The sequence below is a fragment of the Acipenser ruthenus genome, chromosome 9 (genome assembly GCF_902713425.1).
Source record: "Acipenser ruthenus chromosome 9, fAciRut3.2 maternal haplotype, whole genome shotgun sequence".
NCBI lineage: Eukaryota > Metazoa > Chordata > Actinopteri > Acipenseriformes > Acipenseridae > Acipenser > Acipenser ruthenus.
Genome location: NC_081197.1, coordinates 27,282,765 through 27,308,759, shown reverse-complemented (window position 1 = coordinate 27,308,759; position 25,995 = coordinate 27,282,765). Strand labels below are relative to the sequence as shown.

At 41.0% G+C, this 25,995-nt stretch overlaps 2 protein-coding genes across 2 annotated transcripts; one reads left to right on the top strand and one right to left on the bottom strand.

The window, feature by feature from the left end:
- Positions 1-989: 989 nt before the first annotated feature.
- Positions 990-2,462, top strand: LOC117405224 (glutamine amidotransferase-like class 1 domain-containing protein 3, mitochondrial). Its single transcript, XM_034008102.3, has 3 exons — positions 990-1,155; positions 1,301-1,505; positions 2,061-2,462. The coding sequence occupies exons 1-3, from the start codon at positions 990-992 to the stop codon at positions 2,251-2,253; spliced, it is 564 nt and encodes a 187-aa protein (XP_033863993.2). The 3' UTR covers positions 2,254-2,462.
- Positions 2,463-3,415: 953 nt separating this feature from the next.
- Positions 3,416-7,014, bottom strand: acod1 (aconitate decarboxylase 1). Its single transcript, XM_034008765.3, has 5 exons — positions 6,814-7,014; positions 5,912-6,073; positions 5,708-5,797; positions 5,335-5,540; positions 3,416-4,943 (listed from the first exon to the last, which is right to left on the bottom strand). The coding sequence occupies exons 1-5, from the start codon at positions 6,823-6,825 to the stop codon at positions 4,022-4,024; spliced, it is 1,392 nt and encodes a 463-aa protein (XP_033864656.3). The 5' UTR covers positions 6,826-7,014; the 3' UTR covers positions 3,416-4,021.
- Positions 7,015-25,995: the final 18,981 nt, after the last annotated feature.

Genomic DNA, 25,995 nt, shown 5'->3' with positions numbered 1-25,995 from the left:
GAGTTGCACCCGCATTTGCCTTCAGAACAGCCTCAATTCATCGGGGCATGGACAAGGTGTCGAAAGCGTTCCACAGGGATGCTGGCACATGTTGACTCCAATACTTCCCACAGTTGTGTCAAGTTGGCTGGTAGTGGATCTCTACTCAGAATAGCTTGTTCTATCTCATCCCACAGATGCTCAATTGGATTGAGATCTGGTGACTGGGCAGGCCACTGCAGTAACCTGAATTCACTGTCATGTTCGTGGAACCATTCCTGGACAATCCTAGCCTTGTGGCATGGGGCATTATCCTGCTGAAAAAATCCATTAGCAGATGGATACACTGCTGCCATGAAGGGATGCACCTGATTGGCAATGATGTTCAGATATCCTGTGGCATTCACACGTGTTTTGCTGAAAGAAGTGGAACTCTGTTAGGTCGTCGGCTGCCATACCCCATTCGTGTCAAGGTACAACGAGTTGTGCATTCTTTTATGGGTCTTTCGGCACCAATGTTGTACTGGACTGTCAGTTGACTAACTGTAGCCCGTCTGTTGCTCTGCACAATTCGTGTCAGCCTCCTTTGGCCTCTTTCATCAATGAGCCATTTTCGACCACTGGCCTGCCATTGGCTGGATGTCCTTTGGGTGGTGGACCATCCTTGATACACACGGGAAACTGTTGAGCATGAAAAACCCAGCAGCGTTGCAGTTCTTGACACACTCAAACCGGTGCGCCTGGCACCTACTACCATACCCCGTTCAAAGGCACTTAAATCTTTTGTCTTGCCCATTTACCCTCTAATGGCACACATACACAATCCATGTCTCAATTGTGTCAAGGCTTAAAAATCCTTCTTTAACCTGTCTCCCCTTCATCTACACTGATTGAAGTGGATTTAACAGGTTACATCATTAAGGGATCATAGCTTTCACCTGGATTCACCTCGTCAGTCTATTTCATGGAAAGAGCAGGTGTTCCTAATGTTTTGTACACTCGGTGTATATATGTTTGCTCCTAATATTGACCAGATGCATGTAGTTGACCATGTTAAAGGAAGCCCTACAGAGGAAACAAGAAATGTGCTGGTAGAAAGTGCCAGGCTGGCTCGAGGTGATATCCAGGATTTAACACAACTCAAAGTCAGCGACTTGGATGCTGTCATTTTCCCAGGTTGGCACTTTTTTGTTTAAACCAGTTTCATTGTTAAAAGGCTCTGGGTATAAAAAAATAATTTCTTTTTGTAAATAATGTTCAATATAGGGCTATGCTTCACAACTGTAACAAACATACTGTATTTCCTTCCTTGCATTTTAAGGTGGATTTGGAGTTGCAAAGAACCTTTGTACTTGGGCAGTGGAAGGAAAGAATTGTTCTGTGAATGATCAAGTAAAGTCTACACTCCTGGCCTTCCAAGGGGCTAGGAAACCCATTGGGCTGTGCTGTATCTCCCCTGTACTGGCAGCTAAAGTCTTTCCAGGCTGCGAATTAACAGTTGGGCATGATACAAATGATGATGGCAGGTAAGAGGAAACATTTCTTTTACTACCTGTAGGTGGCATATATGGACTATACATTAAAAAAAAAAACTGCAGTATTTCCTACATGAGGCTATATACTGTATATACAGGGTACCTGTATATTTCTGCATATTGGAAATTAACTTTCTGTAACAGCATGTGACCTGAAAAAGACTCAAATAATCTCTTTATATCATTTTTCCCATGGGTGTGTGGTACATCAAATAAATGTATTGTCCTCTTCCATCTGAATAACAGAATTTTTGGCAGTGAACATTTCAGCATTTGAGAACCTATGATTTACATATATATTTTCACGAAGAAGAGTGGCACTGTAATACTGTTGTACTTCAAAATGTAATTATGGAAATTGCATTCCGAAACAATTTAAGGGTTGGATGAAACATATTTTGTCTGCAGTGCTTCTTTCTGTCTTACTCATTGGAGTTTTCATTTAGCTGAAACGGATGTGAGGAAGGTTTCCTAACTGATGGAATTCCTCTTTTATTCAACTCTGGAATGGTGTTGCTTAACTCTTGCTTGTTATTTCATGTCTAGGTTTCCAGACGCAGAGACGGCTGGTGCAATACAGGAACTTGGATGCAAACACGTGTGTAAAAAGGTTAATGAAACCCATGTTGATGAGAATAACAAAATAGTCACAACTTGTGCGTTTATGTGTAAGGCACCTCTTCATGAAATATTTGATGGGGTTGGAGAAATGGTGCAGGATGTGTTGAAGCTTGCATAAACTGAGCTATATCTGAGAAACTGAAATAAATCATTGAAGATTTCAGCACAGTCCTCTACTCACTGTAACTTGACGAAGGTACAGCAGCTCAAAAACCTTGGTTTTATTTGTCTGATTTCTGTTACCTTTTGGAAGTCTTTTTCAAATTTCTCTTCTTTTACTATCCTGATTGCCTATGCAGTGTAACAGCTTTTGTATTAGCTCATTCATTTGCATTTACTGTGCTTTAAGGTTACAAGGTGGGGACAGAAAATAAACTAAATATAGACCCAAAATGTATACCAGTTTTGTTTTGAAGTGGTTAAAGTTACTAAAACATCACACCTGTTGTGCACTTCCTGATATAGATTTCACATGCGCAGTTTTAGCAAGCATGTATTTTCATTGAAAAATCTATGGAATTGTTTCATTATCTGAAATAATAATAATAATACATCATCATCATCATCATCATCATCATCATGATCATACTAAATATATGTATATATATACACACAATAATTCTTTGTTTTCCTTTCCACAACATTGGATAGCTCAACCGCTGCAATCTAATAGTGGGCAGCAGATTGAAAGCAGCTCAGTTCACCTTCAGCCCTGGTCTGGAATTGCCTGCTGTTACTTCAGCAGGGTACGTCCCTTAGTACAGGACCCCTTATGGGTCTGGCTTTGCTCTCCAAAGGAGGTTAGTGCAATGAAGATATTTTAAACTCAGCAGATCTCATACCCCTCCTGTGAGCTGTAATCACTGCAGAGTGAATAAACTTAAGGATGTCTTGCTCTCAGTTGTACTATAATGCAGGTAATTGAAGCATAAATGTGTCATGCTTTAGTTCATTGGCTGCTTGTCTGGAGCTATTGATTTCTCACAGGAGGTATGTTAGGAGTTTGTAAACCCATCATAGCGTAAGTAAGGGAGAAAACACCTTTTTCATAGCATAGTAGTGGGCATGAAAAATTTGTATTTCTATTTTGATCTAAGCAAATAAATCTCGTAGTCCTGTGTAGAGTATGTCTTGTACAGTAGAAGAGATGCCTTGGACAGTAAGAGTCACCCAACACATCGCTTTTTAAAAATAAAGTAAACAAAGATTGTATACTGGAACTAACATTACACAAATGTTTTTTTTTTTTTTTGTATTTGTTTTCAGCTTTAGTCTTGTGCTCTGTTCTGTACCCAGTATAAGATCTTGTTTTGGAATAGGAGAAAATTCTACTTTAATTGTTGTTGAACTGGATGCATACAGGTCAGAAATATTGAGGACTTACACCACACCATATACTGCATTATTATGTGTTACATATATTTTATGTTTTCTATGCTTTCATTAACAGATTTTCAGACATGTATACATTTTTTTACACACACATGTTTTACATACAAGGTATCGTGTGAATTATTTGTCTTTTGTTAACATAAAGCGGAAATGCAGGATAAAATGATTACATTTGTTGGTTTAAATGGTTCTCCTTTTTGATGCATACAAACAAAACTTCAATGCATACCGTGGTACTTGACCTGCTGTATATTATTTGTCAGTTAACTTAAATTCAACATTCCTTACGCTGTAGAATATTTTTATCCTTCAATGTATGATACATTGTGCAAATGGGGAACTCCACTTGTCTGGACAGGGAGGTTAACTCAGTAAAATAAAGCACATTGGGTAAAAAAGATTCTGGTTTACACTTGTCAGTTTTGTTCGCCCATCAAACCTATCTTCCTTAAAGTGAACAAAACTAAAGTTAATCTGTGAGATATATTCATTGCTTAGTTTGGTTTCTCTTTCACTTTGAGGTATGAACTTAACACTGTGCAGTCTGTTACCTTCTCTAAGTTATCCACTGTATCTATAATACCCTGTACTGCTTCCATTGACAAAACAGTGGATGCGTTGGCTTTAAACTTCTTCAGCAGGTCATACTGGCTCAGTGGCTCCCTCCAATGCCCATAAAATGTGTTGCAGCGCGCAGAGATGGTCTCTCCAGTGTGTATCTCCACACCTACCTCACAGTACATTGTGTCAAAATTAGAGTGGTTGTCGTGTGGGTTCTCTATGTGAACCTTCTCAAGCAAATCTCGGATCGCTTGCCTGTGCAGTTTTAGATCGCTGAAGGACTCCTCTGAAATGCTTCCATCTACTAGAGCTGTGCAGGCGTTAAACTGAAAGGAGTGCCGAGCTTCGTGCTCTGAGGCAGGGAAGGGCCGATTTACATACCTGGCATCTGGCACTTTCAGCACCACTTTTTTAATTTTGGCCAGGGGAAGATTTTTCTCCAACAGTTTCATCCTCAGGACTGTGGCTGCGTCTGCCACCCAGTGCATTCCCAAGTGTGCTGGGAAACGCTTGATTGCCACATCCTGGTCCTCCAGTACCCACCTATAGGAGCCCAGGCCTGGGAGCATGTCAGGTGTGTAATCAGTGTAGAAAGCACCAAACCCAGACTTCATGTCAAGAATATTCTTATTGCCTTCAAGCCCCAAGAGAGCCAAATAAGATGCTTCCAATCCTCTCCTGGCAGCGTTGCCAATGTGAAGGGGTTTGGTCTGTGTTGCTGCGTTTGCCATGGGAGCCCCAGAATATGAAGCAGCTATAGCCAGGGCCTCCCTACACTGGGCAGACCCCATGTGGAGAAGTTTAGATGTGGCTGCAGCACTGCCCATGGTACCAACCACAGCTGGAGGGTGAAATCTGGAAGAGAGTAGAAGTGTTTTAAGGCTGTCGAAACTTGAGCCACAGATTTGGTGCTATTTTATTGACAAATGTCCCATTCCCTGGGGAAGCATCACTAGATAAAGCAACACACCATGATATTATTTATTCATATATAGTACATTAATAGATGTTTTTGTTACTTGGAAACTTGAAAATCAGCTGTTACAACTCAAGAGTTTGTGTTGTTGAGCTACAACCTTAATTAGAGAACAACAATAATACATCAGTATATAAGGCATTTTTGATTGAATCTCAGTAAATATTCCAGTTGCATTGTTTAAAATGTAATTAACAGATACATAAATCCAGTATGAAGGCACTGTCCATATCTGCACATCATCAACATCGTCATTGTCATCGATATTACCTTTTGGGAATGTTGCTGGCTTCTCTGGAGAATCTCATTAATCGTCCTTGCACTTCAATGCCAACATTGAAGGCCAGGAGCAGATCCATTCCGGAAGGCTTGCTTTGCTGAGGTAGTGCTTCTGCTAAAGCCAGTACTGCAGGCAGAACAGCTCCGGAAGGGTGAGTGGCAGGATACCATGTGTCATCAAAGTCCATGGAGTGAACCTGGAAAAGTGAACAGTTAAATACTACAAGCTCACAGGTCAAATACGCAACAACAAAGTTCTTGAAACTAAATCGACATATGCAGTCTGCTTCAGAGGGTATTTAAATTTAAGAAAATACAGTATTTAGGAACAGCAATTACAAGAATGAATTGTTAACAGACTTACTGCAACTCCGTTGACAAAAGCAGCATACTGAGGTAGAAGAGAGATACTTGAATTTCCCCAAACTGTGCTGGCCTTCCGAGCATTGTATACCTGCAAGACAATACACATATTTGAAATATACACCAGTATATATTAGTTATATACTTAAACATACAGAGACCTTTAGAATGGCACACGATTTAAAATGTTGATTTCTATACATACTTTGCTGTATTGTAGGATTTTTTTGAATACACTGGTGTTGGTGCCAAGCAGTCCCACTCCGAGTGTATCCAGAATCATCCTCTTGCTTCTCTCAACAACAGTTTCAGTCAGGTGTGAAGACTTCAAGCCTTCAATAGTTGCTCCAAAGCTTTCAGTGACAGTCTTAAAAAAAAGAAAGGTTATGAATTCAGTATTTCATTTAAAATAATAATAATATAGGTCACTTCATACAAAACCAGGAATGGCAAGGTTTTACTTACTAACTACATTGAATTTTAAATTTTCCACACTAGCTCTATTATTGTTATTATTTATGTATTTAAAATATATATTTTTTGTATTTATTTCAGAGTTGTTGTACTGTACCAGAGAGAGTCTGGGAAGAATCATTATAATAAAAAGCACAGAAGAAGACAATTTAACATTTCATAACTAACCAGACTACATTTTAAAATCTGTAAAAAAAACAAAAAAAAAAAAAACAAAGCGTGATAGAGACAGAAGATATAGTACCGAACTGCAGAATTAACTCATTTTGCTTATTAAAGTCTAATGGAACCTTCTGAATAATGTTACATTAACATATTGAATTACATACCACTTTGTACTTTTTCATATACTTATGAAAAACTGACAAAAAATGAAAAATATGACATTTCGAATTCTAACATGAAATACTGTTCTACTATTATGGCTTCTGGTAGACTTTTGCAATATAATTTTGAAGTTTCTTTGATTACATGATGTTAAAATATCTAAATTATGTTCAGATAGTTTTATTTTTTTTTAAATCCTAAGTTCAGATAGTTTTATTTTTTTTTTCAATCCTAAAATTCTAGGTGAGGCTACACTTTAGCTGTGCAGTAAACCCAATTTTTTGGTGAGGAATTAAAATCAATTACCTTTCTGAGCATCTTGCTGTTGTTTTCAACAGGGTTCTTGCTTGTTCTGTATTTCTCTCAGTCAGTTTCCTTCCTTATATATCACTGCAAGATTTTTCAACCCTGGGTTTTCTGAAACACTTTACTATTGTGAAATCGCTTCTTTGCTGTCAGTAATTCATATGTGTAATAACGCATACTTAGTATCCACAGCCATTTAATTTAGAAATACTAAATGAAATGTAATACATTCCGTGACAAACTTCAAATAGAAGCTGTTTGTCGTTGAATGTATTGTTTATTTTTGTATTTAAAAAAAAAAGGCATAGTAGTTGAATCCTGGTAAAGCATAGGCAAGCATGGTAAACTACAGAGAACTGTGGTAAAGCTAGAAACCATGGCCATTACCATGCACATTTACCATGATAATGTGTAAAAGCCATTGAGATTTGTATTTCATTTGCAAGCAGCATACAGTACCTCCTCACACAAGTTAGAAATAAGTCAAACAAGAAAATAAGAACATACATGTATGTATCATCAATGTAAATCAAGGTAAAACACCTAATGTTATTCACTTGTCTGCAGATATTAATAATTTCTTAGGTTAGGTGAGGGTTTGGGTTTTGGTTATGGTTGGAGCTAGGGTTAGGGATGGAGCTAGGGTAGGGTGAGGGTTAGGGCTAGGTTTAGAGTTTGAGTAAGGATTAGGGTTGGAGCTAGTAACCATATGCAACTTGGCTTTTTTTTCTTTATTTGAATTTAAACATATCAGAAAATTCTGAAATAAAAAAAGATTGTGTTTTGTTCAGTGGATGATTGACCATGGTGATCAGAATAGCTTTTATCTATATAATGCTGTGACAGGCTAGTGTCACGGCCCAAGATGTTACCAGCAGGCATTATAGAGACTCTAATTAAAAAACTCGCTCCAACAAACAAAGGATTTCTGGCTTCTTTTATACATGGGACCACTCCCCAATTAGCACCAATTACCTAACTGGGGAATGGCCACACCAGTGATTGCTGGCAGGGACAGATTTAACCCCATCCCTGCCAACCTTACTTAGAGCAGCAGGGCTTTTGCACCTGCCACAAATGTGGCATTAGACTCCATTAGATCCGCTCGTGTGCCTGGAGCTTTGATGAGCTGACCATCCTCTTCTAATTTACAGTATGTTGCTCTGTTCATCTCTTTATATTAAATGTGCTTGCCTAAGCCAGGTCATTTAAAGGTATAAATTGTGTAATTTACAGTGTTGTAATCCCATCTTTTGCTCCTGAAAAGTAGCACATACCTTACTTTTGTAAATTATATCACAGCCATACCTTCTGTTTTCTCTATTGAAAGTCAGTTTCAGTCATGTTGGGCAAAACAGTAGATCTGAAAGCCTTTGCTATAGTGTTAATAGTAGGCGATTGGTTGGTAGGTACGTAAATTACTGCACAAATTACATCAGGGAAAGTCTCAATGCTTATCATCACTTTTCTGGGGAACAGACTGATCTGCTGTTTGCTGACTGTTGCATAGGTTCTTATCTTAATCACTGCCTTCTCGCAATATATATATATATATATATATATATATATATATATATATATATATATATATATATATATATATATATAATTTATTTCTTAGCAGACACCTTTATCCAGGGTGACTTACAATTGTTACAAGATATCACATTATTTTTTACACATTATTTTTACATACAATTATCCATAATTTAAGAATAGCTGCCGCAAACACCACTTGGGGGACCACTGCTCTAAGAGATATGTAAATACAATTAATGTGTTGTACAGTATATGTGGTATAATATATGCAAGTTTAAACCTCAATGGAATATAGTGTAAAACACTTTTTTCTAATGCATTTGAAACAGTATTTTCTATTTTTTTCATCTAACATAACTTTGCTTCAGTACACCTAGGTTTTTAGGGTTTAAACTATCTTTAAAATCCTGGATTCTCAGGTTCTGGCAATTACAGCAGATTTCCACAACAAATGCAAACTGTTCTTGTGATTGTTTTGCAATACTTTTCAATGGCTTGTTGGCAAGGTTCGAGAGTAACTGAAATGAAACATGATTGCAAACCAGTAAGTCCCAAGATTGGTTTGACTCATAACACAACACAGCTTTTGCACATTATGAGCAACACTAAACTGTGTTCCTCTTTATAAGAGGGATAGGAAAACCCAAAAGAGAAGTAAACTGGAGCTAGGGTGAGGATTATTTTCACTCTGGCTCAGTTTTCCCATACTGTATTTCAAAAATTGCAATTACAGTCAATTTTCGTTAATACGGATTTCAAGGGACCATCAAAAAATGTGTCTCATCTGTAACTTGTATTATCAGGACGTGGTAAAGTGGCAGAAATAGCAAACCCAGACACAGAAGACTGCAATTCAGCACTCTCATGCAGTTTTATTCCACAGAAAAACAACTTTAAACATTAAGCCAACAAACAAATCAAAAGTGTATCTCCCTCTGGGAGAACTAAGCTAAACTTATAAGGAGGGAAGTTCTCCTTAATTCTGCCCTGTTCTAACTCTGGGGGAAAGCTAAGTCCTTTTAACTGACCTTTTCTTCAACATGATCCAAGACACATAAAAAAACAGCACTCAAGCTACAGCATACACAGTGAGCACAACCTGCTGCTTCATATCTCCTGTCTGCACTACTCTCTCCCAAACAAACTCTTTCTTTGTTCTTTTTATAATGTGGTGTCTCTCTCAGGTGGCCAATTTTTATTGAAGTTACAGTAACACTGAAATCAAATTTCAAGTACAGAACAATGAAAAGTATTATACTGTAACGGCGGGTCGCGAGGCAGGCTAGAGAGAGGGGCGGGTGACTGATCGTCACCAACCAGGAAGTGGACACCCCGAGGATCGGGGCATGGTCAGCGCGCTGGAGTGAACGGGAGAACCCAGCCTGTACTTTTCCACTGAGGGAGGTTACCCGCAGTCAGGCTGGGGCCCCGACCCCTCCCTTTTATGGATCCCTGGGCTGGGGAATTTCCCCACAGCTGCCAGCCTGGGACTTTCTGGCCTGGGTCTTTCAGCCAGGTAAGGTATCTAGCTCCGGATTGGCTGGAGCGGACACTGCTTCCCTCCAGCTCCCACTCCCTTTTATAGGGTGGAATTGAAAAGAAGCAGCAGCTGTGGACATGACTGGAATGCGACTTGTTAGAGAAATCAAAATTAATTTAGCCCTTGGGAACTTGCCTTGTGTTTTTCTTCTTGACATCGCTACAAATCATTTACTAAAGGTACTGTGCGATTTATTGACAATATGGCTGTAAGTGAACTTATAAAAAGTATACATTGCAAATGAACTGCACTTGAAACCTGCATGTCCCATTCTGATCACATTTTTAAAACAAAAGGTGTCCTCAACGTCAGGGTATTGAGTAAATCAGAAACACTGAGAAGTTCCATCCACAGTTAGCTGTTCTCCAGTGCGTTGCAGTCCATGATCCTGTGTTCTGACACCACGTGTGGCAAAGTGGCTGAGAGAGAACAGGTGCAGGAGTGATGTAGTGTGGTAATTAAACAGACAGAGCCTTGTAATCTAGTTTGGAAAAGTGGTGTTTATTTTTAGTCCAGGTCTGGTGACCAAAACAATAATCCCCCGGCAATACACAAAAATGTGTACTGCACGGGGTAAACAATAACGAGATTGTGTCCCAACTAATAAACGCAATATCTGACCCACAATAATACATACACGGTCACCAGTCCTGGGTGCGTGCAGTAGTGCTCATGGTGGGTGATACAGGTTATTTAGTGACTGTTGGTGAAGTGCTGTTCCGGCTTAGTGCTGGGTCTAGGCAACAGCTCCGGAACTGTGCTAGCTGTCTGGTAATGTGCAAGACAAGACATGACAGTAGTGTCACAAGTGACGGTTTTTAATGTCTGTATTTTTGTTGTGTGTTTTTATTGGTGAATCTGTTGTTTTTAAACTGCTGATAGTTCTCCTGTGCACTGTGACCTGACGTTTGGGTTAAGCACTTTCCCCACAGTTAATAGGAAGTCCCGCCTTACCTGCCAGTCCAGCCAATGATAGTCATGGACTGACTATAAAAAAAGAGGAACAGGGACCAGAGAGGAGGAGGAGTGCTTTGGGAAGAAGCACACAACGCGTCTGGAAGAACAGCGAGGAGACAGCAGTATTGGAACGAAACAGCAGCACTCTTGGGAGCAGTCTAAGGTTGACTGCAGGAACAAAGGAACGGGTTTGGAATTTTTTAATTTTTTTATTTGGGACTTTGTTGCAGACGGACTTGGTTGGAATATTTTTGTATGAATTTTTGTTTCTTTGGATTTTGTGTTTTTTGGGGGATTTTGTTTTATCACCTGCCATTGTTGGACTGTGTTTGAGCTACCCTTTTTTGTGGTAACAGGTTGGTGTAGAGAATTATTGACACTGAAGACATATTTTTTTGGTTTATAAACAAATATATATTTTTGGGGTAACTGTCTTGCTGTCTGGTTGGTACTCCTTGGACAATCCATTCCCCAGTAGAGTCAAGATCATGGTCCCGGGAGACGGCCATGGGTCTGAGGGCGAGATAACATTTTATTTACACTTTAATCATTTCCAGAACTGCTCTAACTTTAATATTTTTGTATTTTGCACTTACCTACGCTGAGCAATCTCTTTGTAGCCCTGCCAGGACATGCTCAAGGTCCGCCAGCGTTCTACTTATCGTTGTCCCAAGGTTCGAGGTCCAGCATCCGGGTCCGGAGATACTTACCAGTCAGCGTGGCGGGTCGAGGTCCAGCGCCGGTCTCCAGTGTGCCACGTCGGGGTTCCAGGAACGGCTGTGAGAGAGAAATGAGACATGCGGGGTTTAAAGATAGGCTAAGGGGAAGTAACCCCTTAGCCTATCTTTAGGCTAAGGGGTGGTAATTCTACTTACCTGAGTGTACATTTCCTGACGGCCATTTTTTTTGCCCCGCTCCTTTCCAGGTTCATCGAAGCTGTTGGCCGGTCGGCGGTTGGAGGTCTGGGCGGTGGGCGTGGTGAGGTCCGTGGCGGGTTCGGGCTGTGAGGGAAGCGGACGTCGGGGAGAGGAGACCCCATGGAGCTATCCGAGACTGATTCCTTCTTTTTGGCTTATCTGCCATTTTGGACAGTAATCTTTCCTTTTTTTAGAGAACTATCAACAGGAGGGGACTGTCGTGTGGTTTTTATTTTTTGTGGCTTTCCCTATCTTTTGTTTTTTTAAAACTTGTTGCTGTGTGGTTTTTAGTATTATATTTTAACCCTGTTGAGAAACAATAAAAAATGTTTTTACCTATTCAAGCATCCAGTGTGTGTATATTGGAACCCAGGGATAAAAATAACCTGCATAGGGGAAATTACTATCTACTCTGTCATCAAGGTCCTTGTCCTTGCCAAACCCAAAGTGGCGTAGTCATTACAAACTTTATAAGCAGGTTTACTACGGTTACCCCTGGTCACCCCACCTGTGACAATTACAAGACAAAACAAACAAAACACGGTACTTTTATGATTAGGAACGGGGTCTCTCACAGTCCTTTTCAGTTTATTTACACAAACCAAAAGCGAAGGAACAGATTACGATTTTCTGTCCCCTTTTCTGTCACACATGACCCCTTGGTAAACGAGTGCAACCACCTCTCCAATTTACGGCTGCCACGTCAATTCCCTTCTGGGTCAATGCGTTCTTGCAATGGGGTCTCGCCTTTTTCCAGACTGGCTGACTTCCCGACTTCCCGACCCTTGGAAAGAACTGTCAGACCAGCCCGTCCAAATAACTCTGTTCTCGCTGCTTAGTGCTGTCACAGGTCGAGAGGGAGATTTACAACCAAGAATCATTGTATTTCTGTCACAGTCAACCAGGACAGTTCACATTTTTGCATGAGCACTTTGGCAACTCAGAATGCATAATTGGATCTGTCAAGATTCTTCGCACATACTCTTTTTTTATATATATGTGCTCCTAACACACTCTTAAACTCAGGGGAGACGTTCAGGAGGACATAAAGATGTTTCGGACTCCTGTCAGTGGATCGTTTGTGCACTGGACTTGCAACGTATCCAGCTGACTTTCTAATAATCAAGAAAATCACACAGACTCATTTAATTTGAAGTTCTAACAAATCAGAACAGTAGTAGTGCTCTTTTTGGTTTATTAAATGCTTTAAATTGGATTGGTTGGTTGCGCAGACCACCATAAATCCCAAGTAAAAAGCAGTCTGGGCGATCCAGTGCTTTACAGGCTTAACAGCATTAGTACTTCAATACAGTTGGGCTATAAAATGCAAAAAGCTAAAAAAAAAACGCCTACCGCTAAATTCTAGAACGTTCAAAATATATATATATATATATATATATATATATATATATATATATATATAAATAAATTATATATATATAATTGACAGACAAGTAAGTTGGTGTGTCCAAAAACCAGAGATCCAGACAGGATGGTCCAGGTAAGTTTATTATTTACACAAAATAAACAAACAAACAAAAAATAATATGCGTAGCCCTGTTTGGGCCTAACTGACTTTCTTCTTTGTCCCTTTCTACACAGTGAAAAAAACAAACACAGCTTGAGTCTGTAGGCAAGTATTTCCCCTGTTCACCAGTAGGGGCAATATGGATGGTTTTGTAAGGTGAGTGGAGACTCAGTCACACCACGTGCGCAACAGACATACAGTTCTTTTCTTGTTTTTCCCTTTTTTTAATTCCCTCTTTATTCCTTTTATTACAGCTCCGCATGGTTTGCCTTCAGGTAAGTATCAGGACACTTTGGGTGGAACTACTCCAAAAGGTCAGACACTTCCTATGTTGCTGAGATGTCTGATCCAGAATTCCCGGATGTGAAGAGGGCAGACTTTCCGGTTTCCCCACCAGAAATAGTGTTCAACAAAATAAAGTTTTTAAAGTCTCTCACGAGTCTGTGTGGTTATTTTTATATTAAATCACAAAGTCACATGTCTTCAGGTTTACCCCTTACTCCCAGGTTCTCTATTTGGCTGGTTATATAATTATTTGTTTAAATTTTCCTTCACACTGTAGCAAATTAACGATTAACTATAAAAACAATTGCATAATCAGCGGCAGTCCTGAATCACATACCCCTTTCAAGCTTGCAACAGGCTTCAGTATTCCAGTTTTAATCCAAGCAATCTGGAGTCTGTTATATATATATATATATATATATATATATATAATTGTAAAAGACTTGCACCCACTTGGGTTCGTTGCCCCTTTAAAAATACGACCCAGCACACACAGAAATGGATTTTTCAGCGCGGTTGCGCTATATTTTTTTAATAAAGACAAAATAAAACAAAACACACAAAATAAACACCTAGCTCTTCTGGAGCACTAACTCGACTTTCAGGAACACCCTGACTAACGCGGGACAGCTACGCTGTTTACCCGTCCTTCCTAAACACACTGGTTTCAAACAGCACTTACTTCCTCTTCCTTTGGCTACTCGGAGACAGCGCACCTCTCTGCCTCCTTCCACTCAGCAGCCCCGAGCAGACTGCTTGCTCTCCTTTTAAACTTCCGCACCTGGATCTAAATTTTAAAAATGCCCAGGTGCGGATAATAATTAATAATAAAACAATTAAACTAAACAATAAGCAAATCAATTAGCAAATCAAATGAAACAAAAGGGTGCATTTTCACAAGTTTTTTTCTCTTTTTTCTTTGCAGGGAGGTTTAACCCCCTCCCTGCCGTCTCTCACAACCCGCTATATTACACATCCCCCCCCTTGTCTTTCCAAGACACAGGCCATGAGACGGCCACCTCCTCCCCTAAAACACAACCACCCACCCTCGAGTCCATAAATGTCAATTTTCGCCCTCCTCCACGGGCGAACTCGAGGGTGGATCGGTCCACGTCCTGGGTCAGCCAGGTAGGGACCGCGCACCGGCGACGAGGGACCCCACCGGTTTGTCAGGGGCGACCGGCACGACAACCGGGGCACTGGAGGCTGCAGTAGCGGGCAGAGGTCTGCAGCTGGGACCCAGTGCAGCGACGTCCGGTCAGCAAGGGGGAGCGAAGTAGCGACCAGGGGGAGCGTACGCGACGTCTGGGAGCAGCGTAGCGACGTCTTAGTGTCCGGGAGGAGCGGAGCAGGGGACCAGGTGCAGAACTGTGCCCGATCCTGCCGACTCCTGGGCTCCAGGTCAAGTGAAGGGAGGTCCAGGCTAACCGACAGGGTGTCCAGGAGCAAGGGGTGAGGGACTGGACGCAGCGACACCGGACTGGACCGTAGGGGTGGTGGTCGGGGCTGTGGTGGCGGTACGCTTGTCACCTCCTCCCTAGGCTCCGGAAGCGGCAGCTCCTCCCCTCTGGGCTCTGGCAGCGGCAGCTCCTCCCCTCTGGGCTCTGGCAGCGGCAGCTCCTCCCCTCTGGGCTCTGGCAGCGGCAGCTCCTCCCCTCTGGGCTCTGGCAGCGGCAGCTCCTCCCCTCTGGGCTCTGGCAGCGGCAGCTCCTCCCCTCTGGGCTCTGGCAGCGGCAGCTCCTCCCCTCTGGGCTCTGGCAGCGGCAGCTCCTCCCCTCTGGGCTCCGGCAGCGGCAGCTCCTCCCCTCTGGGCTCCAGCAGCGGCAGCTCCTCCCCTCTGGGCTCTGGCAGCGGCAGCTCCTCCCTTTCTGGCTCGGGAGACTGCGGAGCTGCGCTAGCCTGCTCCCATTTCTGGAGCAACAGCTCCAACTCTGTTGGCTCCCTTCTCTTCACTGGGGCCAACCCCATCTCTCTCTCCCATCTCTTAAGTTGCTCTCCATGAGCAACGGCATTCTTCGTGATCTGCTCAAACATCTGTAGCAAATCCATCTTCTCTGGGTCTTAGGGGCGCCCACACTTTCTGCCACCAAATGTAAAAGATTCGCCCCACTTGGGTTCGTTGCCCCTTTAAAAATACGACCCAGCACACACAGAAATGGATTTTTCAGCGCGGTTGCGCTATATTTTTTTAATAAAGACAAAATAAAACAAAACACACAAAATAAACACCTAGCTCTTCTGGAGCACTAACTCGACTTTCAGGAACACCCTGACTAACGCGGGACAGCTACGCTGTTTACCCGTCCTTCCTAAACACACTGGTTTCAAACAGCACTTACTTCCTCTTCCTTTGGCTACTCGGAGACAGCGCACCTCTCTGCCTCCTTCCACTCAGCAGCCCCGAGCAGACTGCTTGCTCTCCTTTTAAACTTCCGCACCTGGATCTAAATTTTAAAAATGCCCAGGTGCGGATAATAATTAATAATAAAACAATTAAACTAAACAATAAGCAAATCAATTAGCAAATCAAATGAAACAAAAAGGTGCATTTTCACAAGTTTTTTTCTCTTTTTTCTTTGCAGGGAGGTTTAACCCCCTCCCTGCCGTCTCTCACAACCCGCTATATTACAATATATATATATATATATATCACTCTTAAGAGAAACATAATTTCTATACCTTATAGCAATGCATCAATATAAAAAAGAGATATTAAATTCAAATATATGCTTACCTTCCAGTATATGGAAGTGTAGTGTAGGATTGTGGCAAAGTGGTTGCTGATTATGTACAGGTGCAGAGGTGATGCAGTGCAGGAATAAACTGGCAGAGATTTGTAATCCGGTGTGGAAAACAGACGTTTTATTTTCATTATAATCCAGGTCTGGTGACCAAATAATAAACTCTGGTTATACACAGCGATGCGTAAAACATGGAGAACAGTAACAGGGATTGCAGCCCTAAACAATAAACACAGTATCTCTCCCACAATATACAACCACGGTCACCAGTCCTGGGTGCGTGCTGTAGAGCTTGTGGTGGGTGATACAGTTTAAAGAGTGACAAATAGTGCAGTGCTGTTCCGGGTTCAGTGCTGGCTCTTAGCGACAACTCCGGAATGTGTTAGCCGTCTATAAACACACAAGTAACAATTATAGACAAGACAAACAAAACAAACACTCATGATACTTTTAATACACAGTGCACGGGTCCTTCCAGGTCTATTTCGAAACCAAAAGCGAAGGAAAAGATTTACAATTCTCTGGCCTCTTTTATGCGATTATGCATGACCCCTTGGTAAACGATTGCAGCTGACTCTATTGCCTGCAGCTGCTACCTCATTTACCTTCCAGGTCTATACGTTCCTGCAACAGAGTTTTTTTCCAGGCTGACTGACCTGCCGACCCTGGGAATGAACTGTCAGGCCAACCTGTCCAAAGCCTTTCCCTTTCTCTACTTAGTGCCCTCACAGGTTCAAGAGGGAGATTTACAACCAGAACTCATTATATTTCCGTCACAAGGCTATATTGAAAAATAATAACTGTCTTCAAAAGGTAGAGACTTGACTTCAACCAAACAGCAATCCGTTTTTCAGAGACCCTAAGAGCATGGACCACGTCAGCTTGCAAGATCAAGTTGAATGGTATCAAATGGGGTCTTGCTCTGGGCTTATATAGGATTTTCCCTCCATTGAATACAACAGAAGTCCCAAGTAAATCTAATCATCACTCGACCTTGACATTTCTTATCTTTAAGTTAATTATACATTCTAGAAGGATCTGGTCAACTCATTTTTCTAAACTGATTAGATATAACTTTTTGCCAAAAAATATTGGAACATGATTTCATCGCTCTCTCTTTCCAACTCCTCCTTTTTCTAAAAAGTCAGGTGGACCAAAGTTCACAGAATCCTTGCTATAATATAATACAAGTATATGTGTATATATGAGAGATGTTTTTAATTTGTAACACAAGCTCTATTTGATTATATTTAGGTGGGTCAAAATATATGTCCCTCTGAGCCGCATATTATGTTACCTTTTCAGTGTGTTGTCAAAGGGCCAGTTTAACTTCATATACAAATATGTGTTAACAAAGTATGGGAGAAAGACTGCCTTTGAGTAAGCATACATTGGTCAGTTCAGTTATTTTCATTTAAATTTAAGCTATAATAAATATGTTAAATATAATAGCCTTATTTAACTGTGCCATTCTCTGACTATGCCTGATCTCTCTCTGTTTCTAAAAGATGCCTGCTCTAGCAGGATTCAGACAAACTGTTTTCTTGCCAAGACTATTGTTTTGATTAATATGAAACACCATTGTAAGCACTTCTCCAAATTCACCACATGAAATCAGTTTTCTCCCAAAGAAAGTCACTACTTATTTGATAAGAACTAATACTGGACACAACTCCCCTAATTCGTGGAATGCTTGGTACGACTGCCAGGTTTTCTTATCATAGAAAGACCTTGGATTCAAAACTGCGGACTACAAGTAAATCTCACTTTGACTGCCAAAAAGAACCTTCCATATCTAGCACCGCTCGGCTTGCAAGAAGATAAGGGCAAGGCTATTTTTCTGTAGGTTTTTTGTGTACTAAAATTATTGAATACAGTTTACACTATTTGTCTAATATTCCAACCTAACAGTTCCTGTTTTTTATTACTGTAAAACCTTTATATAAACTAAATATTTACAGTGCCGTGAAAAAGTACAATATTTGCCCATCTGATTTTCAGCATTTTTGCATATTTGACACTGAATGTTATCAGATCTTCAACCATAACCTAATATTAGATAAAAGGGACCCTGAGTGAACAAATAACACAAAAATTTGATATATAGTTCATTTATTTATTAAAGAAAGTTATACAACACTCAGTGCCCCCGTGTGAAAAAGTAATCGCCCACTTAGACTCAATAACAGGTTATGCCACCCTTAGCAGCAATAACTGCAACCAAACGCTTCCTGTAGTTATTGATTAGTCTCGCACAGCGCCCTGGAGGAATTTTGGCCCACTCCTCAATGCAGAACTGCTTCAACTCAGTGACATTTGTGGGTTTTCGAGCATGAACTGCTTGTTTCAGGTCCTGCCACAACATCTCAATGGGGTTGAGGTCTGGACTTTGACTAGGCCATTCCAAATCTTTAAATTTCTTATTCTTCAACCATTCTGATGTAGACTTGCTTGTGAGTTTTGGATCATTGTCTTGCTGCATGACCCAGCTGCACTTCAGCTTCAGCTCACAGACGGATGGCCTGACATTCTCCTGTAGAATTCTCTGATACAGAGCAGAATTCATGGTTCCTTCAATGATGGCAAGTCCTGGTCCTGATGCAGCAAAGCATCCCCAAAACATGACACTACCACCACCATGCTTGACCGGTGGTATGAGGTTCTTACTGTGGAATGCAGTGTTTGGTTTTCGCCAGACATAACGGGGCCCATGTCGGCCAAAAAGTTCCACTTTTGACTCATCTGTCCATAGAACATTGTTCCAGAACTCTTGAGGATCATCCAGGTGCTTTTTGGCAAACTTGAGATGAGCATTCATGTTCTTCTTAGTGAGCAATGATTTCCGCCTTGCTACTCTGCCACGAATCCCATTTTTGCCCAGTGTCTTTCTGATGGTGGAGTCATGAACACTGACCTTCGCCGAGGCGAGAGAGGCCTGCAGATCCCTGGATGTTGTTCTATGGTAGACTTCCTGGACGATTTTACGCCATGCTCTTGGAGAGATTTTGGCAGGATGGCCACTCCTGGGAAGATTCATTACTGTCCCAAACTTTCTCCATTTGTACAATATTATTATTATTATTATTATTATTATTATTATTTATTTCTTAGCAGACGCCCTTATCCAGGGCGACTTACAATCGTAGGCAAAACATTTCAAGCGTTACAATACAAGTAATACAATAAGAGCAAGAAATACAATAACTTTTGTTCAAGTAAAGTACAAGTTTGACAAACCACAATTCAATAATACAGCAGGTAATAGTGATAGTTACATCAGGATATGATTAAATAGTGATAGTTACATCAAGATGTGATTAAATACAAAGTACTATAGGTTAAAAACTTGGCAGATTACAGTATTCTGAAGTACAGGATTAAATGCAGTAAAATAGGGGCTGATAAGAGCAAAATAAAGCACATTTACATGAAGGGTGATAGTGTCCCAGGATACAAACAGAGGAGTTCTACAGGTGCTCTTTGAAGAGGTGAGTCTTAAGGAGGCGCCGGAATGTGGTCAGGGACTGGGCAGTCCTGACATCTGTAGGAAGGTCATTCCACCACTGTGGAGCAAGGGTGGAGAAGGAGCGGGCTTTGGAGGCAGGGGAGCGTAGCGGTGGTAGAGCCAGTCTTCTAGTGCAGGCGGAGCGGAGAGGTCGAGTGGGGGTGTAGGGAGAGATGAGGGTCTGGAGGTAGCTGGGTGCAGACTGGTCAAGGCATCTGTAGGCTAGTACAAGAGTCTTGAACTGGATGCGAGCGGTGATCGGGAGCCAGTGGAGCGAGCGGAGTAGTGGAGTAGCGTGGGCGAAGCGAGGCAGAGAGAACACCAGGCGGGCAGCAGAGTTCTGGATGAGCTGGAGCGGACGGGTGGCGGACGCAGGGAGGCCAGCCAATATGGCTCTGACTGCGGTTCGGTGGAGCCCCAGAGCCTTAGAAATGGCTTTGTAACCCTTTCCAGACCGATAGGCATCAACAACTTTTTTTCCGGAGGTCTTCAGGAATTTCTTTTGTTCATGGCATGATGTGCCTCTAGAACCTGTGTGCTGACAACTTCACTCTGATGGTAAGGGCCAAAGTTAGTCAGATTTATATTGGGCAATGCTGGCCCAAATAAGGCCTGGTTGTTAACCAAAGTACTCAAACAGCTGACCCTAATTATCCCTTTAATTGGGTTGAGTTAACTAGGGGGGGGCAATAACTTTTTCACACCTGAAGATTGCATGTTTATTATTTATTATTATTTGTTTATTTAACAGACACCTTTATCCAAGGCGACTTACAGAGACTAGGGTGTGTGAACTATGCATCAGCTGCAGAGTCACTTACAACTACGTCTCACCCGAAAGACGGAGCACAAGGAGGTTAAGTGACTTGCTCAGGGTCAAACAATGAGTCAGTGGCTGAGGTGGGATTTGAACTGGGGACCTCCTGGTTACAAGCCCATTTCTTAAACCACTGGACCACACAGCCTCCTTATTTATTTGTCTGTAATCTTTACTTTTTAAATAATTTGTCCCTACAATAAATTATTACTTTTTAATAATTTGTCCCTACAATAAATTATTACTTTTTAAATTATTAGTTTTGCTCATGTCTCTGTTGATTTTCATTTAATTGAAAGGGGTCTGCATTTGGGGAACTTGGCCTTGCTCACTATAAGTGTTCATAAAACTGTTTCTTTGGGTGAAATTCCCAAGGTGGCGTAGTCAGATAAAACAGTTAATTATATAGTGTAATAGTCGCATTGTCACATTTGGCGTAGTCGGCAGGATTTATAAGCACAGACGTGTAATTTGTATTATACCAATATGTTTTTTTCTTTGTTTATTATATAAATGAGAAACAGCAGCTGGCATGGAGTCAACCGATTGGAACGAGGTGGAGACGGATTCAACACAACAGTTCAGTTATCCCCGGGCTCATTAAGAGAAGCAACCTGTAAAAGGAAATTTGAATGCTCTGATTCTTGTATTGGTTTTAAACGTGTTTTACATTGCACTGAGAATTGGGTTATTGGTACCTGTGATTTTCTTTTTTCCCTCTCCTGTAAAAAGAAAGGAATATTTGTTTTTAGCACCATAATGGAGCAGGATTTGCAAACCTTGAGAGAGCAGTTGCAGCTGTTAAGAGCTAACAATGAGCGGTTGTCACAGGAACGCAGAGTAGCTGACCCAGTCCCGAGTACCTCCCAAGTAGTTGGTAGTAGTTCCCCTACAGTAGAGCGAGTGGTATGTTTTGGGAGTGGGTCAGCATTGGCTGAGTTACGGGAAATGTTATTGGGGCAACAAGTACAACTTAATCACGTTTCTCAAAATATAGGGAGATTGCAGAATTCGACATCACAGGTACCGGTATACCCATAACGGACAACCCATTTGTAGATGGTGCAATCAGACAGGCCATATAGCCAGGCAATGTGTCAGTGACCGGACAGCTCAGGTGGTAGAAGAATCACAGCAGTATAATGTGGTAAGACAGTCTCAAAACGTTAGTAGGCTGTCAGAAAACTAATACCTTCTGAAGCGCTGAGCCACACTTCAGGAGGGGTTCATTTAGGTTCATGTACTACAGCTCCAGCATGCCCTAATGTTGTACAACAAATAGTGGGTCAGTATCCAACTGTTACTGTGATCATGGGTGGGGTGGAAGTACTTTGTTTATTGGACACTGGCTTGATGGTAACCACTATGTTTGAAAGCTTCTTTATGCAGTGTTTTAGGCCCTGGGGTGGAGAGGCTTCGCAGTTGTGGATGACTACAGCTTCATGCTGCTAATGGTCTAGAAATTCCATATGTGGGCTATCTGTAGTTGGAGATTAAGGTATTGGGGAAATCAATTCCACATCGGGGAGTTTTGGTTGTTAAAGATCCTCCCAATGTTGGTGCACAGTCAAAGAGGAGGTGCCGGGATTGCTGGTTATGAATGTTATTGGGGACTGTTACCATGAGCTGTTTGGTCAACATGGTTCTGCATTATGTAATCTCCCCTCAGTATAACAGGCTCCTGACACCTGGCAGCAGGTATTCCTGTATTGCCAACTGATTGAAGCAGAACCGGGTGGTATTGGAGAAGGAACTGTGAAAGTTCAAGGGAGAAAAACTGTACGTATCCCTGCTTGTACAATGAGGTTAGTAGCAACCACTTGTCCCCAAAGTAATTCCAATTCCCCTTGTACAGCCTTGTTTGAACCCTACGGGTATAGAGACGTGTTGTCTGCTGGTTTATTAGTGTCCCCTGCTATGGTAAAGGTGGTTAAAGGTGTAGCTTATGTTCCTGTAGTCAATGTGGGGACAAGTGTGGCTTCCTTGTAACCACGAACCATACTGGGTACGCTATGTCGGGCACAAATTGTGAGTTTACCTCTGGAAATAAGTGAAGTAAGGGAGGGGGATAGTTGCTCAAAGCCCTTTTGCTCATATTTACTCTCAGAATGTGCATATGGGGAGTAGCCCAAGTATATTTGAGTCAATGGAGCTGTCCCAGTTGACCGCTCAGGAACAAATGTGTATACAAACTTTGTTCCAGAAATATGTCTTGGTATTCTCCACCCGTGAGGGGACTTAGGTTGCACTAACCTTATTTCCCATGAAATTCCTTTGTTAGATGACACACCAGTTCGTCAAAGATATAGACGCATTCCCCCATTACAATATGATGCCGTAAAGGCTCATATTTGACAGTTGTTGGATAACCAGGTTATTCGTGAAAGCAGTAGCCCCTATGCCTCTCCAATAGTTTTAGTTCAAAAGAAGGATGTTAGCTTGAGGATGTGCGTAGACTATAGACAGCTTAATGGCAAGATCTGTTAAGATGTCTTCCCTTTACCCTACATTGAGGAGTTTCTGGATGTCGTTTCAGGGGGCCCATTGGCTCTCAACCATTGATCTGGCTAGTGGATACAACCAGGTCCCTATGGCTGATCATGACCGTATGATAATAGTTTTTCCATCACACTCAAAGGTAGAACTGACCTCCGTGCAAGCTTCTGACCCAATAATAGGGTGCCTGTTGGAATTCTGGTAGAGGAAGAGGAGACCAGACCAAGGTGAAAGGCAATTGTTGTCTAAACCGGCGTTGGAGTTGATTCGACAGTGGGACTGGGTGTTTTAAAGGGATGGTCTCCTGTATCGACGCATCTACCAGTCTGATGGAGGAGAAGTGTACCAGCTCTTGCTTCCTAAGGTCTTACAAAAAGAGGTATTAATACAACTGCATGATGATCATGGTCATCAAGGGGTAGAACGAACAACTCGCAGCACTGCTGGGAAACACCATAATATGCACCATCTGTCTAGAACCATGGTCTTTGAAATTCAGGGAGTTAGGTTAGAGGGGGCTACTGAGTCTCGGGTACCTGGTTCTAGTAGCTGTTCTAGTGCTTCTGCTGTATTTAGACCTTGGCAGTAATAGTAGCTATCGTCGGGACGACAATTCAAAAACTGGGGGTAGATTGTAACAGGTGAGACTTATTCTCACCTTAATTAGTTTAATTAATGCTTGTTGTCACTCGCAGCGCATATAAACTGGTGTTCCGGCTAGGTCGAGAACAGCATTCATTTTGCCGCAAGCCGGGGTTGCTAGCTGACTGTAAAGCGAGTTTTACTTGCGTGGAAGGTATGTTTTGATATCTCAGTGCAATGTTTGTTTTTATATATATTTTTTTTTTCATTCTTACTTACCATGGTAACTTACAGCTATGCTGCTATTTATAGGTCCAACTGTGCAGGACGCCTCTATTGTTGCTGTGTTTTGAGGTAATGTCAACTTACATTTTATATATGTGTTTGTGGGTTTGCGTTGCGCTGCCCGAGGTAACATTGTTAAGAATTCTACTATGTATAGCGGTGAAGTTGTAGGATGAGTGAAACTCTTTGGGATCTGTTTAAACATTGTGTTGCTGGCATTACGAGTAATTGTTGTTCTTTGTAATTGCAGACGGAGTAATTGTCAGCTGCTGTTTCTTTTGATTTTATTTTTATACGGTTCTTTTATCTTTTTGTATTGGTATATGCGAGGAGGGGGGATTTTGTATTACTACTGTGTTTATTGGTTTGGGTCTCTTGCTGCCACATGGCAAATGGGTGGTTGTGGTTTTTTTATTTATTCACGGTTGTTTTATTTTGATTATCTGGTTTGCATTAATTGTTTCACTTTTCCATTATCACGGTTTGTTTGCACATTTTGTATTTCTTATTTTGGAGTGGTTTCATTTTGTTTTAGTTTATTTGCACTGTTAACCCCTTTCTGCCTTGTGGCACTTGATACCCAACAATTAATAACCTAGTTCTTGAGGCACCTGAGATTAAACTGTTGTAATTTTATCTCCTTGAATCTAGGCTGTTCGGGTGACCTCCTGGTGACGTATTGTTGTATTACATCTGTAAATTCCTGTATACCTTACAGTATTTGTCTGCAATCTTTACTTTTTAAATAATTTGTCCCTACAATAAATGATTACATTTTAATAATTTGTCCCTACAATAAATTATTACTTTTTAAATTATTAGTTTTGCTCATGTCTCGGCTTATTTTCATTTAATTGAAAGGGGTCTGCAATTGTGGAACCTGGCCTTGCTCACTATAAGTGTCCATAAAACTATTTCTTTGGGTGAAATTCCCAAGGTGCCGTAGTGAGATAAAACAGTTAATTATATAGTGTAATAGTCGCATTGTCACAATTAATTGCTATAAAATCAAGAAAAACAACAAATCCACAGCCTGTGTACCCTCTCTCGCATGCTCTACCCCCGTTTATTCACCTGTCTCCTCTCCCTTTCCAGTCCATTACCGGAAGATATATCCTGATTTCAAAAAGTGCGTGCATCAACTAATTAGAAACAGGGTCGTCTTTTTTAAGGGGATACGCACCTAAAAACAAACACAAAAAACCCCACAATAAAACAGGAAAATCGGCTTAAATAATTATAAAAATTATATATATATACATTTGAACATTATGTGGTACTCGCCACAAGGTGCCAAACGCTATTTGCATGCTGCATTATATAAGCACTATTTTGAGATATGCGCATGCGTCAGCGGTTCATTGCATTTGTCCGTGTGATTAATTACTCTATTATTAATGTATTTTTTTTAAATGGGAACTTTCGGTATTATAAATGAGATGTACTTTTAAAACATCAAAACACATCTCAAAATAATACAAAATTCATCATTACATACACGTGCTTAATACTTTAGAGGTGTCCTGAGTCACGATGAAGATTCGATTACTTCTGGATTAACTAAAAAATAAACAACTCAAGTCTGCGCAGTGAAGTGTAGAGATATTTCATTTTTGAGGTGACTGATGATGGGAATAGTAAAACAATAATACAAAAAAACGTGTTTCTCTATGGATATTGTGAAGCAAAGCACCACGAAGTTAAAGTAAGTTAAGTTGTTGCTTTTCATATGTAAATATATGTTAACGTCTATATGTTTCATATTGCAATTGTGTTGTATTATATTTTTCTATGGTTTTGGAAGACTTAGATATTATCGATATCAAAATACGTGCACGATATCGATGTACAATTTTCATATCGGTGCCCACCCCTAATTTAAAACAAAAACAATCCGGAAAGAGCTGTGCTAATTAATTATGTGTGGTTAGTTCATAATATTGCGCTGTCATATGATTTATGTATTTATTTGTTTATTATATATATATAT